The sequence below is a fragment of the Ambystoma mexicanum genome, chromosome 7p, assembly GCF_040938575.1.
Source record: "Ambystoma mexicanum isolate Mex_15411 chromosome 7p, UKY_AmexF1_1, whole genome shotgun sequence".
NCBI classification, from domain to species: Eukaryota; Metazoa; Chordata; class Amphibia; order Caudata; family Ambystomatidae; genus Ambystoma; species Ambystoma mexicanum.
In genome coordinates, this window is record NC_090939.1 from 295283549 (window position 1) to 295302357 (window position 18809).

The window sequence follows — 18809 nt, forward strand, 5'->3', positions numbered from 1 at the left end:
ATGTGCAAGCTCTTCTTTTGAACATGCCCTTTGATGGCACGCATTTGTTTGGCAGCAAGGTTGACGAGAGCCTTGAGAGGTTGCAGACATCAAAAGCTACTGCTAAATCTTTGAGTGCAGATGTTAGTCAACCTCTGCCTTTTTGTCCTCTGGGGCAGCAGTAGAGGGTAGGTTATTTTCGTTACTACTCCTTTGGTAGAGTGTGGGGGGTGGGCCGCCAATCAAAGGGGTCAGTGTGAAAGTACCTGTGGTGGTTGGGGAAATTGGTGCCAAAGCCGCTCGGGCAGCTGCCTCGTTGCCTTCAGATGCAGCTGCTCCAAAACAGTCATGAGGCCATGGTTCGCTGGTTGGGGGGCAGGCTGTCTCAGCATCTGGAAGAATGGCGAGCCGTTACTTCGGATGCGTGGGTTCTGGATACAATAGCCCACGGTTACTGCCTTCCCTTCCTGCAGCGGCGTCACGACAATCCACCAGGGAATCTCTTTGAAGCTTCTGCATCTGCTCGTTGTTTAGGAAATCTAGCGCCTGCTAGAGAAAGGCGCTATAGAACTGCTGCCTTTAGTGGAGTGGAACAAGGGATGGTATTCCCCTTTATTTTTTGATCCCAAAGAAAGACTGGGGATTGAGACCCATCCTGGACTTGCGTTGGTTGAACAAACTTCTCAGGAAGGATAAGTTTGATGGTCACTTTTTTCTCAAGTCCTCCAGGCCCTTCAACTTTAGGATTGGTTGGTGTCTCTAGACCTACAGGATGCTTACTTTCATGTGACGATTCATCCCAAGCACAGAAAGTTGAGGTTTGCGGCTGGCGACTCGCACGTTTCAGTTTCGGGTCGTATCATTCGGATTGACCTCTGCCCCGAGGGTCTTCACCAAAGTGGTAGTGGTGGTGGTGGCGGCAGCAGCTTATCTCAGGTGAGGGGGGGGGGAGATTCACGTCTACCCCTACCTGGACGACTTGCTGATCCATGCGCGTTCTCCCGAGCAAGCATTAGATCACCTCGGTCTCACTTGCCGCTCCCTCCACAGGCTGGGCTTCTCCCTCACTTTCAATAAGTCGCACCTGACACCTTCCCAACTGCTCCAGCACATCGGCGCTGTGTTGGACACCTCCTTGGGGAAGTGCTTTCCTCCCAAGGTGAGGGTTCATCACATTGTGCAGATGGTGGACAAGTTTCAACATGCCCAGTGTCTCCTGGCTTTTGAATTCTTAAGGTTGCTCAGCTTCATGGCATCCTGCATTTTTCTGGTGACGGAGGCCAGGCTGAGGATAAGATCCCTGCAATGGTTTCTCAAGATGCATTGGTCGCAGTTCTCAGGCAAGCTGTTGTATTCCGTTCAGATTCCACTCTATCAAGATCTTTTGTGGTGGGCCAACGAGGGGAACCTGATTAAGGGGGAGCCATTTTGGCAACCGTGGCCAGAGGTGACTAGTAACGGACGCTTCCCTCACAGGACGGGCTGCTCATGCCGCAGACTGCCAGCGGTCGTTTTACTCCGGAGTACAAACTCCACATCAACCTGTTGGAGCTGAGGGCCATAAGGCTGGCCCTGAAGGCTTTGCTGCCGTCTGTGCGGGGGAAGAGTGTCCTGATCATGACGGACAACACAGTGGCCATGCATTACCTCAACAAAAAAGGGGGTGAGGGGTAGGGCAGAGGCAATATAGCTCTGGTTCTGGGCCATCCAGTAGGAAATATCGCTCTCAGCCGTTCATCTGGCCGGAGAGGAAAATGCAGCGGCAGATGCTCTGAGCAGGCAGAGCACGGTCTCTCATGAGTGGGAGTTGGCTCCGGAAGTCCTTCTGGTGATCTTTGCCCTTTGGGTAACCCCACAAGTGGATCTCTTTGCCACCATTGCTAACCGGAAGTGCGAGAGATTCTGCTCCAGGGAATTTCCTTCGAGAGGAGCCTTGGGTGACGCATTCGTAGTTGATTGGTCGTTCCCACTGCTGTACGCATTACCTCCAGTCCCTGTCATTCCTCAAGTGTTGAGGAGGCTGCAGAGGTTCGGATCCCACATGATCCTCCACGCCGTCTTCCCTACCGAGAGGATCTGCACACGCGCTCCCTCTCGTGGTGCAGCGGTCAGGTGCTCCAATCCGAGGTCAGGACTCTCAACCTTCCTGCTTGGTATCTGAAAGGTTGAGGTATAAGGATTGGTACCTCCCAGATGATGTGATGGAGGTGTTGCTTTCGGCCAGGAGGCCAGCAACAAAATCCCTATACCGTTGGCATAAGTTTTGCGACTAGTGCAGAGGAGTGACTCCATAGGTTGGATCCTAGGAGAGCTCTGAGCTTTTATATTTCTAGGATGTCCATGGTCAGAGTGGACGATCAACTCTTTGTGGGATATACTGGACAACGATTGGGCCAGGCTGTTACCAAACAGACCTTGTCCAGGTGGATTATCCTCTCCATTACTGAATGTTACTGATTGGCAGGTAAGGACCCTCCTGAAGGGTTACGAGCTCCATCCACTAGGGGCGTTGCTACTTCCACAGCCCTACAATGGGGAGTTCCTATTAAGAATATTTGTGATGCAGCCACATGGACTTCTATCCACAACTTTGTTAAACATTATTCCCTGGATACGGTCCATGGTCAAGATCTGGTCTTTGGTAAGGCAGTTTTTTTATTCCGCCATCTGATTGGGTACTCTTCTTTTCCCTCCATTTTCTGGTACTGCTTTGGGAGTCTTGTCAAAGATGTGAAATACGTTGGACACAATCCATTCGAAGAACAAGTTACTTACCAACTTTCGATTGGATGTTCCTCCAACGTTTTCCACATAGTCCTCCCAGCCTTCCCCTCTTGAGAATTTCCCATGCGATTGCAGCTTACGTTTCCGCAAGGCTATGTGCAATCCTGCAGGCATTGGATTGGTGCCACACGTTATGGAGGAAAAAAAATAAACTGAGGCTACGGGCGCCGTGCGTCCTTGTCTCCCTCGGCGGAGGCCTTCGAGGGACATCGACCCGACGCAGGACGCCCTCTGCCGAAGTTTCCAAGTACACAGCTGTGGACATTACATGTCAAAGATGTGGAATACGTTGAGGAGGAACAGCCCATCGAAAGAACGTTACCAGATAAGGTAAGTAACTTGTTCTTCTGTCTCTTTCTCTCAGATGAACGGCCATATTCTCGTTCCCGCAAATATTCTTTCTTCCACTTACACCTGCCTTATACACTGTGTGGCTGCATTATTTGCTCTTTCTGTGTTTGGATTAGGCATATATTTAAGGGGTAGTTTTATATGGGGTGGACATATAAAAAGGGGGAGGGGGTGGAAATGCCAATATTACTAATGTTTCCATATTAAACACAATAATAGAAATTAACAATTCTCCAGCATGGGGTCTGGCATGGATTCACATGCTCATGAATATTCCCCGTCGTCAGGCTGGGAATCCTCGGTAAAGATCAGTTTCGTTTCTGTCTTTTGTAGTAGTAACCAATCACTGATCTCTGCGTCATACTGATCACAGCCAATGACTGCCATCTCCCTAAGCCCCGCCTCTGGCAGCCATCTTCAGATTTTTACCGCACGTTCAAGTGTTGGGATCCTCGTGCTATTGCTCTCGAGCTTTAGTGTGTTTTCGTGCTTTTTCATAGGAAAATTCTCTTTTTTCGGTCAAAAGAGCCTCAAGCTCCACCGTTTCTTTATTTGATCAAGGGGGACCCGTGTCGGATTCTTCTACGCCCCTCAAGGGTGAAGATTTCGTCGAGCCACGCTTTTGGAGGACTCCAGAAGTTTCTCAGGCCCATCTCGGACATGGCCCAGGAGAAGGGAAGCTCGTCGCCCGGAAAGCTTTTCAGGGTCTGCCCTGGATGCCAGCTTCAGAATGTCTTTAAGAAGGACGAACACTCCCTTTGCCTCTACTGCCTGCATGAGGACAAGACGCACGTGGAGAAGGACTGTTCGTTTTGCGGCAATATGTCGGAGGGGGACCATGAAGGACCGCCATCTACGTCTCGCCAACTGGCTGGAAGGGAAGAGCCCGTCGGGCAAGAAAAAGAAGTCAGAGCGGTCTTCTAAGACCTTTGAGGGCGCCCCGGCGACGGGGGCCCAACAGAAGGCCAAGCACCGCGAGTCAGCTGGCACCGGGAGCGCCGAGCGGTCGGGCTCTACGGTTGCCAGGCAGGGTGCATCCGCCCCGGCGCCATCAACCACGAGTCAACGCTCTGGCTTGGGTAAGAGGAAGGCCGAGCACCCGGCGAAGCTCCTGGAGAGACCCCGGTCGAGCTCGAAGGCCCCATCGGAGGGGGGGGCAGGAGGTCGTCGTGGATTCGGCCTCAACCTCTGAAGAGGAGCTGATCGAAGTCTTAAGCCACGGCATTGGCGTGGAAAAAGACCAGCCCGTCGGGAGGGACCCCGACGTAGAAGACGACGTACGTCGAGGGTGCCGATGAGGCTCCTGACCGCCCGTCGGAATCCCCTCAACCAGTGCCGCAAGACAACTCGGCGGCCATTTTGTTGGCTATACAGTCCTTATGCTCGGAGATAAGGACGAGATTGCCGTTACCACCAACGGAGAAACCGCTCCCGACGGGGGACCCGGAGCCAGGCCCTCCTGGGAGCCCTCTTCCTAAGAGAAGGATTCATCCTCCACCTCCTTTTCAACCATCGCGCCCTGCTCAGCCCTCCTCCCCATCCACGAACCGTGGGGATGATACGGGGATGGACACGGCCGCGACGGGTACAGACGACGAGGTTTACGACGAGGATCTTCCGTCATCACCTCCTCCCCGGGCTTCCCCGCCTGACGAGATTGGATCGTTTCATGCCATGATCGCCAGGGCATCCGAGCTTTTCCAGCTCTGCCCGGAAGAGAAGGAAGGTTTCCTTTATCAACGGTGCAAGACCAAGAGGAATACGGTCCTCGCTGTACCTCTACTGGACGATATCTGGGATGAGGGTCTCGCCCTCCTCAAGAACCCATCCACAACGCCTGCGAGAAGGGATTGGTATGAGAAGAATTACCGGGTCCTGGACGCGGCCCCCTTGTGCCTTCGGCCACAGCCGACCCTGGACTCGGTTGTCTCCGCGGCGGCCAGGAAGAAAGCGGGGGGGCTTCGGCCTTGACGTCAACCTACACCCCCCCCTGACCCCCCCCCCCCCCCCCGGACGGCGAGGGAAAGAAATTGGACACGATGGGACGCAGAGTCATCTCATCGGCAGCGACGACGATTAAGGCTGCCAATGCCTTGGCTATCGTAGCCCGCTACGATAGGGAGTTGTGGTACAAGATCGCCCCCCTGCTGGACTTCCTACCGGACGACAAGAGGGCGGAAGCCCTAGAGATCTTGCAGGAAGGAGAAGTGGCGCCGGACCAAGCCATTACAATGGCGACGGACATCGCTGACGCTGGGTTTCGCCAGTTGGGCAACGGCGTGTGCCTTAGACGGCGTGGATGGCTCAAGGCAACGGACTTCCGGCAGGACGTGCAGACCAGAGTTTTGGACATGCCGTTCGACGGGAGCAACCTGTTTGGGAAAACAGTGGACGATTCCCTACAAGCCGTCAAGACGGAGACGGCCCGGGCTCTTGGTGTTCTCCAGCAACGGCCGCCCTTTCGGAGTGCCGGAGGCAAGCAGGGTGCCTCCAAAGGTTCCGGCGCCGGATATTCCACCTACCGTCAAGCGGCCTGTTCGTCGTCACAGGAAGCCTACAGGGGACGAGGCAAGTCGGGCGGACCCCGCCGTCGTCGCCAGGGAGGACAAGGCGGCAAAGCCTCATCGAAGCAGGACTGAACCGGCCGTGGGGTCGGGCTCCCACCGAAGCATCCCAGTGGGAGGCCGGATGGCGAACTTCGTCAGCGTGTCGGAGTCCATCTCCACCGACCATTGGGTGCTGGACGCCCTGGCCCAGGGTCACGCGCTCGCGTTTCTAAAGAAGTGCCCGCGCGTCCCCCCCGTGGCCAGGAAGGAACATCATGTCCCTCAGCTTCTCTTGGAGGTAAAAGCGATGCTCAAAGGCGCCATCGAGCTCGTCCCAAAGAGTCTTCGGGGCTCCGGAGTTTACTCAAGATACTTCCTCGTGAAGAAGACAGGAGGATGGCGTCCCATCCTGGACCTACGATGACTGAACAAATTCATCAAGGCACAGAAGTTCCGGATGGTCACCCTCCAGCACGTCCTGGGTCAGCTGGAGGAGGGCGATTTCCTGTCGTTGGATTTGGAGGATGCTTACTTCCATATCCCCATCCTAAAGGGACACCGAAAGTTTCTCAGGTTCGTGGTCCAAGGGCGTCACTACCAGTTCAAAGCCCTTCCCTTTGGATTGAGGTTGGCACCCAGGGTGTTCACCAAGTGCCTCGCACCGGTGGCGGCATGGCTGCGCCTGGAGGGGATCCACGTCTACCCTTACCTGGACGACTGGCTCATCCGAGCAAAGACAAGGGAGCTCGCCGCGGAGCACACGGCGAGGACCGTCCAACTACTCACGGACCTGGGATTCTCCATAAACTACGCCAAGACGCACTGTTTCTGGGAGCGAAACTCAACACAGTGGCGCTTCTGGCCTCTCCGTTGGAGGAAAGGACGAGAGCCATCTTGGGCAAGGTGCAGCGGATGCTGGTTGCGGACGCGGCCAGGGTGAGGTCCATCAAATCCCTCCTCGGAATGATGTCTTCTTGCATTTATCTCATCCGCCTGTGCAGGCTTCAGATGCGCCCGTTACCAGAGTTCCTGGACGCTCGCTGGATCCAGACGGGCAGCTTCGAGGACAGGATCGCACTCGACTAGAGCTTCCGACGAGCGATCCGGTGGTGGGGCACCCGCGCGTATCCGGCGGCGGCCATGGACTTCCGGGCCACCAGAAGACAGTGACCACGGATGCCTCCCTGGAAGGGTGGGGAGCGCACACCGAAAATCTGCACGCGAGAGGCCTTTGGCTTCCGACGGAGAAGTCCCTCCATATCAACGTCCTGGAGCTCCGTGCAGTATTTTGGGCCCTCAGGTCCTTTCTTCCGTACCTAAAGGGCAAGGTGGTGAGGATCTTCACCGACACCACCACCACCATGTTCTACATCAGGAAGCAGGGCGGCACCAGGTCCCCAGCCCTGTCCAAGGAGGCGCAGGATCTGTGGCATTGGGCCGTCGCCCAAGGGATGTTTCTGGTGCCGTTTCATCTGGCAGGAATAAAAAACACCATCGCCGACTCGCTCAGCAGAGAGCTGCGCTCGTGCCACGAGTGGGAACTACGACAGGATCTAGTGGACCGCCTCTTCCGACGGTGGGGCACACCCCAGATCAATCTGTTTGCGACGAACTCCAAGTGCCGGAGGTTCGCCAGCAGGTTTCCCCAGCCGAGGAGCATGGGCGATGCTTTCTCGTTCCCCTGGGAGGGCCTATTGCTATACGCGTTGTCCCCCCACCCCCATATCCGTTGCTGATCCGGCTCATCAACCAGCTCAAGAGGTCACGGTGCAGGATGATCCTCGTCGCACCTGCGTGGTCGAGGCAGATATGGTTCCCAGACCTTCTGGACTTGTCAGCGTCCCCGGCATTCAAGCTGCCAGTGGACGCGGATCTTCTCTCCAGGGAAGGAGGCGCCATCCTCCATCACGACCCGAAGTCGCTGAACTTGCAGGCCTGGCTCCTGCAGCGTTAGAGTTTGGAGGTTACGACATACCGGCCGACTGCAGAGAGGTTCTTGCAAAGGCCAGGGCGTCCTCAACTCTTAAATGCTACGGACACAAATGGAAGAGGTTCTCTTGTCTGGTGCCACGCACAGAAGATTAACCCTCTACAGATTACGGCTCCTCAAGTACTGCCGTACCTACTGACGCTGGCCAAGGCTGGACTGGCGCACGCTTCCATCAAGATTCATCTTGCTGCGATCTCCCGCTACACCAGAACCACGGGACGGACGTCTTTGTGGTCTCATCGTCTGGTGAAAGAATTCATGAAGGGACTGTTCAGATCGTTCCCGCCGGTGAAGGCTCCGGCCCCGGCGTGGGAGCTCAACGTGGTGCTGACCAAGCTCCTGGGACCTCAGTTCGAGCCTCTGCACTCAGCTCCGTTGAAATTTCTGTTGTGGAAAACAGCGTTTCTTGTGGCCATCACCTCCGCACGACGGGTGGGAGAGATCCAGGCCCTTTCCTGCAAGCCCCTGTACTTGACTTTTCACGACACGAGGGTAGTGCTCAGGACGCACCCCTCCTTCATGCCCAAGGTGCCGTCGGACTTCCACCTCAACGAACCCTTGGTGTTGCCTGTTTTCTTCCCGTCGCCGGCTGAAAGGACTTTGCACTCGCTGGATGTGGCTAGAGCGCTGAAGTTCTACGTGGACCGCACGAAGAGTTTTCGGAAGACGTCACAACTTTTTGTGAACTTTGGACCTGTCAATCAGGGGAAGGCTCTCTCAAAGGCTTCCATTTCCAGATGGCTCTCCGGCTGTATCATGTACTGTCATCGGTTGGCAAACCGACCGCTGCCCGGCCTTCCGAGAGCCCATTCCACCAGAGCGATTGCAGCTACCACAGCGTTCCTCTGGTGTGCCCCTGCTGGACATCTGCAGGGCTGCTACGTGGAGTTCGACGCGCACCTTCACGAAATTCTACTGCGTCGCCCGGGATTCCAGGGAGGAGTCCAGGGTCGGCCAAGCAGTGCTGCGCAACCTGTTCGCCTAAGGTGAGCCTGGTGAGAAGGTAAGAGATGCTTAATGTTGAGTTGTTGTATTGCTTAATGTTGAGCCTGTTGCCACCTCCCGTGGTTATGCATGTGTGTACTGCTATGTATTCCTTTATTCATGAGCATGTGAATCCATGACAGACCCCATGCTGGAGAAGGAACAAGTTACTTACCTGTAACTGTTGTTCTCCAGCATGGGTCTGGCATGGATTCACATGCGAACCCTCCCGCCTACCCCTCTGCGGCTCTTCACTTGGTCATACTGCCACTTCACGTGCTACCAAATCTGAAGATGGCTGCCAGAGGCGGGCTTAGGGAGATGGCAGTCATTGGCTGCGGTCAGTATGATGCAGAGATCAGTGATTGGTTACTTCTACAAAAGACAGATCAGAAATGAAACTGATACTGATTTTTCACTGATTTTTCTTTACCGAGGATTCCCAGCCCGACGACAGGGAATATTCATGAGCATGTGAATCCATGCCAAACCCATGCTGGAGAACAACAGTTACAGGTAAGTAACTTGTTCCTACTTCGATTTCTCAATATATAACTAGGTGTTAATGCAGCAAGAAACTCCGCTTTTGGAGGCTTAATGTTTGGTCCATTTTACGTTGTGCAGGCTGCAAAGCACTTTCCAGGCATGAAGCGTGCAACTTGAGATGATGGATCCAGATGAGCTGCAATGTGCCAGGATCCCCAGAAGTGTGCAGTGTTTCCAAAGACCATACTTGAAGCTGGAAGGTGGGAAGTTCGTAGCGAACAGGTGGCAGGAGAACACAATGAGCTACATGGCAGGAGGACTTGTGGGATTTGGCGAAGAAGTTATCGAAAAGGTGAACATTGTGTGTAGTGTACTGGAATGAGCATGTTGCAAAGCTCACATGGATCGAGACGATGGAAAAGCCAGTCAAAGTGCAAAAGAAGGAAGAATACAATGTTTTTACAACCAAGGAACCGTCTTTGTGGGGGCCAAGAACAAGTACAAAAAGTGATTATATATCCCAGATCTCAAAGGACCGCAGCACTGATTGCCAATTACTGGTTCTATGTTCGGCAAGAGTTTCTGCACATCCCGCCTGGAGGGGCACTTGCTCACTGACCACGTTGCACTCTGCTCTTTTCGTGGTCCCTAAAGAGCGCCTAATAGTGGGAGCCCAAGGCTTACTTGCCCCAACGACCGCACCAGTGACAGACGCACCCGCAATGATTCCACTGCCACCACCAATATTTCGTATTCTGCTAGAAAAAGGATGAACTGTTGCGCAGAAAGGGGAGATCTGATTATATGTCCCAGGACTCATCACAACTGCTAAAAGAAATACCACATCAATACAGAATTTACATTAAAGAGGAGACAGTCTTTGCATCTTTGCTAGTACCGGAATACAAGCAGCCCCAAATGCCAATTGGCTCCAGATTGTCTGCTGGGAGGTGATGCAATTGGAAAACGACACTGAACAGGGCCTAAATGCCATCAAGGCTGAAATGCGAGCCATAAGGCCAATGACGCTGCAAAACTGCTACGTGCTAGATTTCTAACAGCAATGGAGAAGGCAACTGCTGCAGTACCTACATCCCTCCAAATGACGCAGACAACTGGCCCCTGGCGCAAATGGGGGCCCTGCACACCCTCTGCACCACCATGCAAACAAGCAGGCCTATAGAGAGGTACTGGTTTGACTCTTTTTTTTTCCTGGCCCCATCATGGATGGGAGTGAGCCTGAAGATTCTGGTTCCAGTGATAGTCGTGTTGGTGATCTTCTGCACATGCCAATTGGGACTTTGATGTGCCAAAGCAATACATACCAGTGCAATGAGATTGTTTTGAGGTACTGGGTGCACCTCGTGGTACAAAAGAAAGTGCTGTGCAAACAGGCGACCCAAGCACACCCCACATTGTTGCAATTGAGCAGCAGCTCCATTCCCGCAAGCACCACCACCAACTCCCCCACCAGACCTGTAGAACTATGGAACACTGGGTATACCTAGCCGGGGACAGAGGGGGTGTATATATATATATATGACATGTACTCCCGAGCTGTATTCACAAGCAGGAGAAAGAACACAGTGTGCAAAGCATGTGTACCAAAGGCGGGGACACTACCATATTTGGAAGCAAAAAGGTTGGAAAGGGCGACAATAGAGAAAGATGAAAGGGAAAGGCTTACATGGTAGTTCGTTAATGTGGGATTAAACGAAAGGGACAATGTTGGGAAGCGGGGGGGCGATTGTCCCAGGTTCCCAAGAGGTTGTGACGCGGAGGCTTCCAAGTGTGTTGTAGACGCTTGGGAAGTTATAGGGGGCAGGTGGGTGTTGCTAGAAGCTGTATTATGGGTGGGTTAGTGCACGCAACCAGCATCCATGTGGCTGTTCAACTGACTGTACTCATCCTAAGACTATTGCATCCCCCACTGCTTTGCCCCAACCCCTTCCCTCCTCTCCTTTTTCTAAGGTAACCTGTAACTTTATTCCTTTGTACCTCTACTTTGTAATGCAACAAGTAACTGTGTACCCGAATGTAACTAGCGCCGAGATGGAGGGTTTAGTGCGCTGTAACAAATGCACAAAGAAATGAATGTGTAAGCATAGGTTGCTTTGGGAGTAGAACGCCATTTTAGAAATAGCTGCCATATTTAATTTGAGGCCCAACATTGCGCTGTAACAAGGTCATTGGGCCCGAGTCATGAATGTGGAAATGAGTACCACTGCCCACTCCACAGGTAAATCACTGCTCACACCCGCTATATCTTCATAATGAAGTGTTTTTTATAACACGCAATCTGCAAGGTATTTCGCACTTTCTGTAACCAAGTGTAATTCAAGTAACAGCGCTGCGATACCCAGGGGCTGCCTTGTGTGCTATACAAATGCAAAAAATAAATAGTGTGAGCCCTGCTGACCTACCTGTCTGCCGCAACGACTGGTTCCCTGGTGTTGGGTAAGAATTGATGCAGTTGCACTGTGTGAGACTAAACGGCACTTATCTGCTTGGTATTGGGTAACCCACCTTTTGGTATAGGTCCGTACTACACAAGTTGGTAGTGTGACTGGGAAGCCAGGCCTATCTCAAGAGGGGTAAATGTGAGCTTTAGAGCTGTGCCAATGAAATTCGTAAATGCAAGTAACACTTACACTCAAGGTTTCAGTTAGTTATTTAACATCCATTTTTAAATAAGTGTTCTTTAAAAAGGCAATTCATGTAACAATGTAAATATACTTTTCATAATCAAAACAAGTTAGTGATAATCTTTGGATATGCTTCAATTCCTACACCCTGCGGTGACTTCAATCACAAGGACAGTAATGGCATTTATATATCACACTAGTTACTTTGCAGAAAGGAAATGTTTAAGGAAGGAAAAGGTTAAACATGTTTTCAGAATATGTGAGGACACTTAAATCTTCCAATGAAATCTAGGCAAGCCTTTCCCAGCAGTAACAGTCTAAAACAAGTTGCCACCTATGCTGGACAAACCATATCCAAGTCAATAGGCTAGAAGAGTCTGCAGGGAGCCAGGACAGCCAAAGTCAATTTGAAACAGTCTACGTAGCTGAGGCATGTCTTAGAATTAAAGTCTTGCACAAAGTTAGTTTGTTAGAAAATCACTTGTAGGGTCACAAGCTGTTAAGCCTGTGAAAAGAGTTTGAATCAACTCTAAAAGTAAGCCACTGCAATTCCCAACTGAGGAAAGCACAGCTAAAAGACAATGAGGTAAGTACCCCATGCCTAAACCGTACCAAGTGGTCCTGCTGGATTATGTCATGTTAGAGCAGTGCCGACCCTGTGTTCCTGTGGCTCAGTCGTGGGGACAAGAGGGCTCCTGCAGCAATACCTGGGTGGTTGTCGGCAGCTACATACTCTTTTTGGTTCAGCAGCACTTTACTTAGTGCTGAAATCGCAAACCACACCGCCGTGGATCTTGGATACCAGTTGGGCTTCCTTCCCTCCTTGGGTCCTGCACTCTGGTGAGAGGACTCAAGCTCTGGTCGTCCTGCTTCTGGAGTGTCCTTGGGAGACTCCTAGGGCTTCTGGCTGAATTTCATACGTTGCACTTGACTACGGATTTCTCGACCCCTGGTACTCTGTTCTTGCAGCAGCAAAGTAGTACAGCCAGTCTGGGAAGATGGTCCAGTGGAGGTCGTCTCTGGGTTAGTTAGTCCCACTAACCCAAGGGAAGAAGTCGTCCCTTCAGGAGCTTCTCTGTCGAACTGAAAAAGGAGTTTCAGCACAACAGCAGGGCTTCACCAGGCAATTCAAAGGTCTAGGAGGATGCAGCAAGCTTTGTTCACGGTTTCTTCATTGGATATTTTTCCCGGTTGTCGACTCTGCCTCTAGTCCCAAAACCCTCGCCATTTAGGCAGGTTTCTCCCATTCATGCACAGCCTAGGCTGTCGACCACACAGCAGGGTGGCTGTCTTGAAAGGACAGACAGCCAATCAGGACTGATTGCATTCAGGCATTCCTAGAGACGAAGGACAGGGCAGTTTCGAGAACCTCCCTCACATCCTGCCTTTTCAGACACACTGAAGCCACAGAGGCGGGCTTCAGGGCTGAAGCCCGCCAAAGGAAAAAAGAACAAAGGGCTCAAACCTGGCTCAACGCACAGAGTAAAACCCAAGAAAGGCCTCACAAACAGAAAATGGTGAAAAAAAACGGGGCCATTTTGACAAAATGGTCACCCATGGGGGGTGTACTGCAGCTCAGGATTCAGCCTGCGGTAGAAAAGCACAATGATAGGAACATTAAACCTCTGCCACCAGTCATTTAAAGTAGTGAGGGTAACATAAAAAGGTTGCATGAGAATGTAGGATAAGGGGCTCCACATAAGATGGTGTATGCTGGACCTACAAAGAGAAAAAGGTAAGTAAAGTCAATTTCACTTTACTATTCTTGGGAACTGTAGTTCACACAAGAAAAGGTAGTTAAACCTTATGTGAAACCGAAAAGGGTTGCTCTGTGACACTGCACTGAAGGTGATGTCACCATACAGAAAGTAGATGCCTATGGAGTTTGAGAGACAGTTAAAACCCCAAATCCAAATTGGGTCAGAACACATGAGTTTGAAAAAGGTCTCACTCACTCCAGGGTTAAAATTAAGAAGTCCTGTCCAGCAAAAGAGTTGGAGGTCTCTAAGGATGAAGTGAATTAGCACAGAAATTAGAATTTTCCCTAACACCTGGCTACCCTCAGTCTCACTGGGTACTAGACTCCTCCATGATCAGTCTCCCCAGCACTGCCTCCGGGCCACCGCACACTTAGGGGCTGTAACTGTAACCTCTACATTCCTCTGCCTCCCTGCACTCACCCAGAGCCATGCTGCCCTGGATGCAATTGCTCTGAGCATTTCTGCCCTGAGCCTCATTCCCCTCCCTCTCACTTCCCCGTCCCCCCAACCCCCATGATCCTCTGCACTTTGGCACTATTGCACTTGCACGGTTTGTCACATGGCCTAGTAAGAGAGTTTGTATTGTCCTCCCTCTGTCTTCGGTCCCTTGTCTTGTTGCGCCTCGAAACACACTTGTGTACAGGTGCATTGTAAATAACTTATCATATATCATGCAGGATAGGTTGTAACATGGGCAAGTGGTGAGAATAGCCAGAGCTACAGAGATTGATAAACCTTTCATTGTTTCATACTGCCAGCATTCGTATTCCAGAAAGAATACGCCCTGCAAAGCCATGTGGGGTCTCGGAGCTCCCTGCAAAGTTATCCCACGAGAAGGAGAGCACAAGCCTCCGACCTTCCCTAACCCCCAACTAGTGCCCAGATGTATCGTCCCAAGACACCAGCATTGCAAGGTACCAGGTAGCCCCAGACCACCCACTGTAAAGCTGTTTGCTTACCAATCGGTCAGAGAATGGGGGCAGGCTGCCCCCACCATCAGTGCATGTGTATTTTGCTACTAGGTGCTGGGAGGGAAAAGCAACAAACCAAAAAACCATGGTGGGAATTCATGAAAGTGCATTGATGCGTCTGGGATTGAGTTGGGATTTGTAAGATATAGTGACCTCGAGAGTATTCTTTGCACTCATGTCTGATACCAGGCGCACATTAGGTTACAGATCAAGAATGCAATGTTTTTGTATCCATAATTGCCAATTAACATTGATCACCATGTGGAAGAAGATAGACCAGGGAAGCTGGGACCACTGGCCTGGCATCCCTTATGGAGCAGGTTGTGTATGCATAGGGTCTCTCCAACCAGCTACTTGGATTTGTAACCCTTGTAAATTACATCACTGACGCTTTGTGTCCTGTTGCTTATGCTGTTTTTGTCATAGCGCTCCGTGGCAGCAGAGTTCTTTGCTGGTGCGTTTTTACGTTTTGTAATAAACCTTGTTCTCCTTGCAAGAGGTATGTTGGGCCTTATTCCCTAGTGGGTTGCATTTTTTCTTCTGGTGTGAGCGGTGAGGGGTTTCTCTACATTACTCTGTTGTCGCTCCTTTGTTGCTGGAGTGCTGATTCCAGCGTTGGGCTTGTTCACCCTTTCACTTTCGCCCAGGCCTGACGCTTGTGAGCATTCAGGGGAAAGTCCCTGAACCCTTTTTTTACCAACAAAAGCTTGCTTCTTACTTGTTAATGAAGAATCCTTTGGAACTTTTACTCTTTTTCAGTTGGACCTTACCTGCTTTGCCCTTCAATCTTGACTTTGAAGAACTGATAGAGCCTCCAAGCCTCTGAAACGTGTTAATAGTCTTAGTGCTTACCTGCTAATGTTGGTGCTAATCATTAATTGTATTCCTTTTGACAGAATGTTTTGATTTTCTATAACAATGTTTTTTTACTTACCTTAACTTGCATTGTATTAAATGATTTTATACGTCTTTACACTGTGGTGTACTTGCCTGTATTATTGCATTTGTTTTCTATTGTGTTGATTAGTTGAAAATAGTTTTTATCCATCTGAAGATTTAGCTTGTTTTGTAGTTGTATCAAAATAGTTATTTATTTTATATATACACAAGTGTGTTTCTTTGGGCCCATGTATATTCTAGGTTCTTTGTACTAACCTACAATCTCCCTCCTAAGATGAGCATGGGTGCTCTGCCATACTACCAATACTTTGGTGCAGGCCTATACTAGAGTTGGATCTCCTGTATACCAAGAGGATAGTTTATAAAGTCCTATCACAGGTGGACTTTAGAAAAACTCCCCAACAACTTTCATTCTGTTACGCATTTTTATCGTCCCATTATCAATGTATTTTTATCCCCTGTAGGTCCAGCATCCTGCAGCAAAAATGATAGTCATGGCTTCTCACATGCAAGAACAAGAGGTTGGTGATGGAACAAACTTTGTCCTGGTTTTTGCAGGCGCCCTTCTTGAATTGGCTGAAGATCTTTTGAGAATGGGCTTGTCTGTTTCAGAGGTAAGTGTTTAACTACTGACTTCATCGGTTTGTCCTCCGCTGGCTATCTGCTTTGTCAGGACTATGCAATGCTTTTGTATACAAATGTGACTATTAAACCTTTTCATACCCCAAGTTGATATATTCGTCAAACGCACAACAGACACCTGAAAGTTCGTCAGTGAAGAACCTTCCAGTGAACTTTTCCTTCATTTACAAAAGTAGATTCTGTTTTCACCTCAGAATAATGAGTGCTTGCTTCATTGCAGGCACACATTTTGAATGGGTTGTGCCATGCCTACAAACGGTGCCCCTCCCTTCTAGGCCATTGTATGCAGGCTGTCGGACCAGATATAGTGGATGCATTTGCCATGACACTGTTGCGTCCATTCTCTTAACCGAGAGGTTGTTGTGAAGTCTTCCACAGTCAGCTCTCATGCAACAGAATTCAGATTAAACAATGTCTTGAGATAGTTTTCTTTTTTAATTTGCAATTTCCTGCACGTTTGTAACTTAATGCATGCATCTGTATGCTGTTGGATTGCAGGCAGTGGTTGACCAGTCCTCGCCTATTGGATTCCTTTCTCAATCCTCTGCGCTTTAAATATTGTGGTGGGTGGGGTTAGTGGGCTGTAGCAAAACATGCAACTATGTCTTCCACTTGCTCTTAGTTTTATTCTGCTGGCTTATGGACATGGGAGCATAAATGCTACAACACTTGTGCCCGCAATGGGGTGCCCAGTTGAGGATATTCTTTCTTACAAGTTCTGTGATCTGGCCAAGACTTTGTTTGGAAAGATTCTTCTTTTTGCTGCTTTCTCCTCAATAGACATGCTACCTATTGCTATTGTATTGAAACCATTGACTATTGTAGGTAAGTAAAGCCTTTTTTGCTCTATGTACCTTGCTAAGCTCATCTGTTTTGGGGGTACTGATCAGTCCCTATGGCTATCGGGCAGGAGAATTGTTTTTCATAGTAAAGTTCCCTGTTTGTTTTCATCTACACACTACTCCTTCAGTGAAGTGTGGCAGAGATGTGGCTCTAACTTTGTTTTGGTAATTTGGGGTTACTTGCATGATGTGTCCAGTAAGGGGCAGACAGCGATGTGTATGGTGTTTAAGTCTTGTGCCCTTTTCCATTTTACAGCTTCATGCCAATTAGAGTACCATACAATCTAAAAATAGCTGTGCCATGAGATTTTCACCTGCCCTTTGGCTATCTTATAGTTTGACCTTCTTCCTGCCCTGAAGTGTCTGGATTTTCCATGTATGGTAAACTGTTTTCCTTGGAAAGCTCCAGCTTTCGCAGGCAAAGTGACGGTCTGTCTGTGACCAGATGACGGGTCAAGCTCTGTCTGCACACAAACACTTGTGTACATGCGCGTTATACATGCCATTATATCATCTGGACCCAGTCCACATTTACCCCAGAGTAACTTGCTGAATCTATGCTTCAGCCAGAGGCTGTTCATCAATGGATAGACCCAGAAAAGTTTTAATGGTGTAGACCCTTGCCTTTGGTGGGATGGGGCAATCTGAGGCATGCCAGAGGGTCCCCAGACGTGCTACAGAGCAACAGTGGAAGTGGAGCTGGAGCCAGCAGGGTGCTGCATCGCAGTAGTGGAGACCAGGAAACGCTCCCCCCACAAGTCTGGTCATTGTCTTACTTGGTGGAAGAGAGTAACAGAGAACAAACCACTCCAGTGGTCACATCTCTGGCTGGAGAAAAATGGAGGCTGAAAAGAGTGGGCTAAAAGACCATTCTGAAGACTCCTAGGGAAGATATCAGCCCACAAGGGGACGGGGGAGGGAGGGATAGGAGTGTGGTGTAGACAAGGCAGATATTGGCTCATGGAGAGACCTGACCAGAGTAGCCAATGGGAGCTTGAAAAACTTCCTAAATGGGTAGGGGTCATATATAACCCTATGGAGTCAGTCCTCGGGGGTCGGTGTTTGGTTGCGTCGGAGGAAGTGTAGGAGGACAAAGAGACTAGAGGAGTGTGCAGCAGGTGGGGAAAACTTTGGAGGAGAGTACTGGTGTTTTTGAAATGATCGAAGGTAGGGTGTTGGGATTGAGAAAGTAGTAATATTTAATGTTTGTGTGAGTGAAGGGGTAAAAGGAAGACTAAAGAAAAGGAGAGGTGTGAGAGGGAGTAAGACCAGGAGAGAGGAGAGTGGAGACAGAAGAGGCAAAGTAAGATCAGTAGGAATAGGTGGTGTAAAACCAGAATGGGAATCAAGAATAAGAGTTGCAAGCCCATTGACTGAGCAGAAATAAACAGATTATCAGCCTACTTGTATCGGATCACTAGAAAGTCTTGGAGGGAGAGGGATCGATAAGGCTGCAACCTTTAGGGTGTGCATAGACAATAGCGGAACCCGATCTATACAGAACAAATACTACACACATTTAGGAGTAGAGGTTATGAAGGGTAGAGCCCCTTTCAAGGTTGAGCGCAAGTGTACAGGGACCACCCACAGACTGAGCCGCAAGAGTGAGACTCTTTTACCCTCACTCTCGGACGTGACTTGAGTGTTTCTGTGACTTGCTATGTGCTTATGGGCTAAGGGTATTTTTTTCCCCATAGGCTATCATTGGTTTTTGAATGTGTTACACAGCACCCTCAGTGCAGTAACACAGGGGTGTCATAGAGACCCCCAAACATAGACTCCACACCCTGGGACCGACTACTGTCTCCCTGGGTCTGTAAAGTCACCATTGACTTTACTAGTCTTAACTTAGGAACTTAACCAGTACAAACCATCATACTGTGGAAGTACTGGTAGGGGCAATTAGATTGCCCCTGGGTCTGTTGTCGA

The 18809-nt window shown here is 50.2% G+C and overlaps 1 protein-coding gene across 2 annotated transcripts in view; it reads left to right on the top strand.

The window, feature by feature from the left end:
- Positions 1-18809, top strand: part of CCT8 (chaperonin containing TCP1 subunit 8) — a 403324-nt gene that overhangs the window by 64402 nt on the left and 320113 nt on the right. For both annotated transcript variants that reach the window (XM_069636365.1, XM_069636366.1), the window contains exon 4: positions 15861-16010. In XM_069636365.1, the coding sequence (XP_069492466.1) occupies positions 15861-16010 (150 nt within the window). The remainder of the gene's footprint in view (positions 1-15860; positions 16011-18809) is intronic.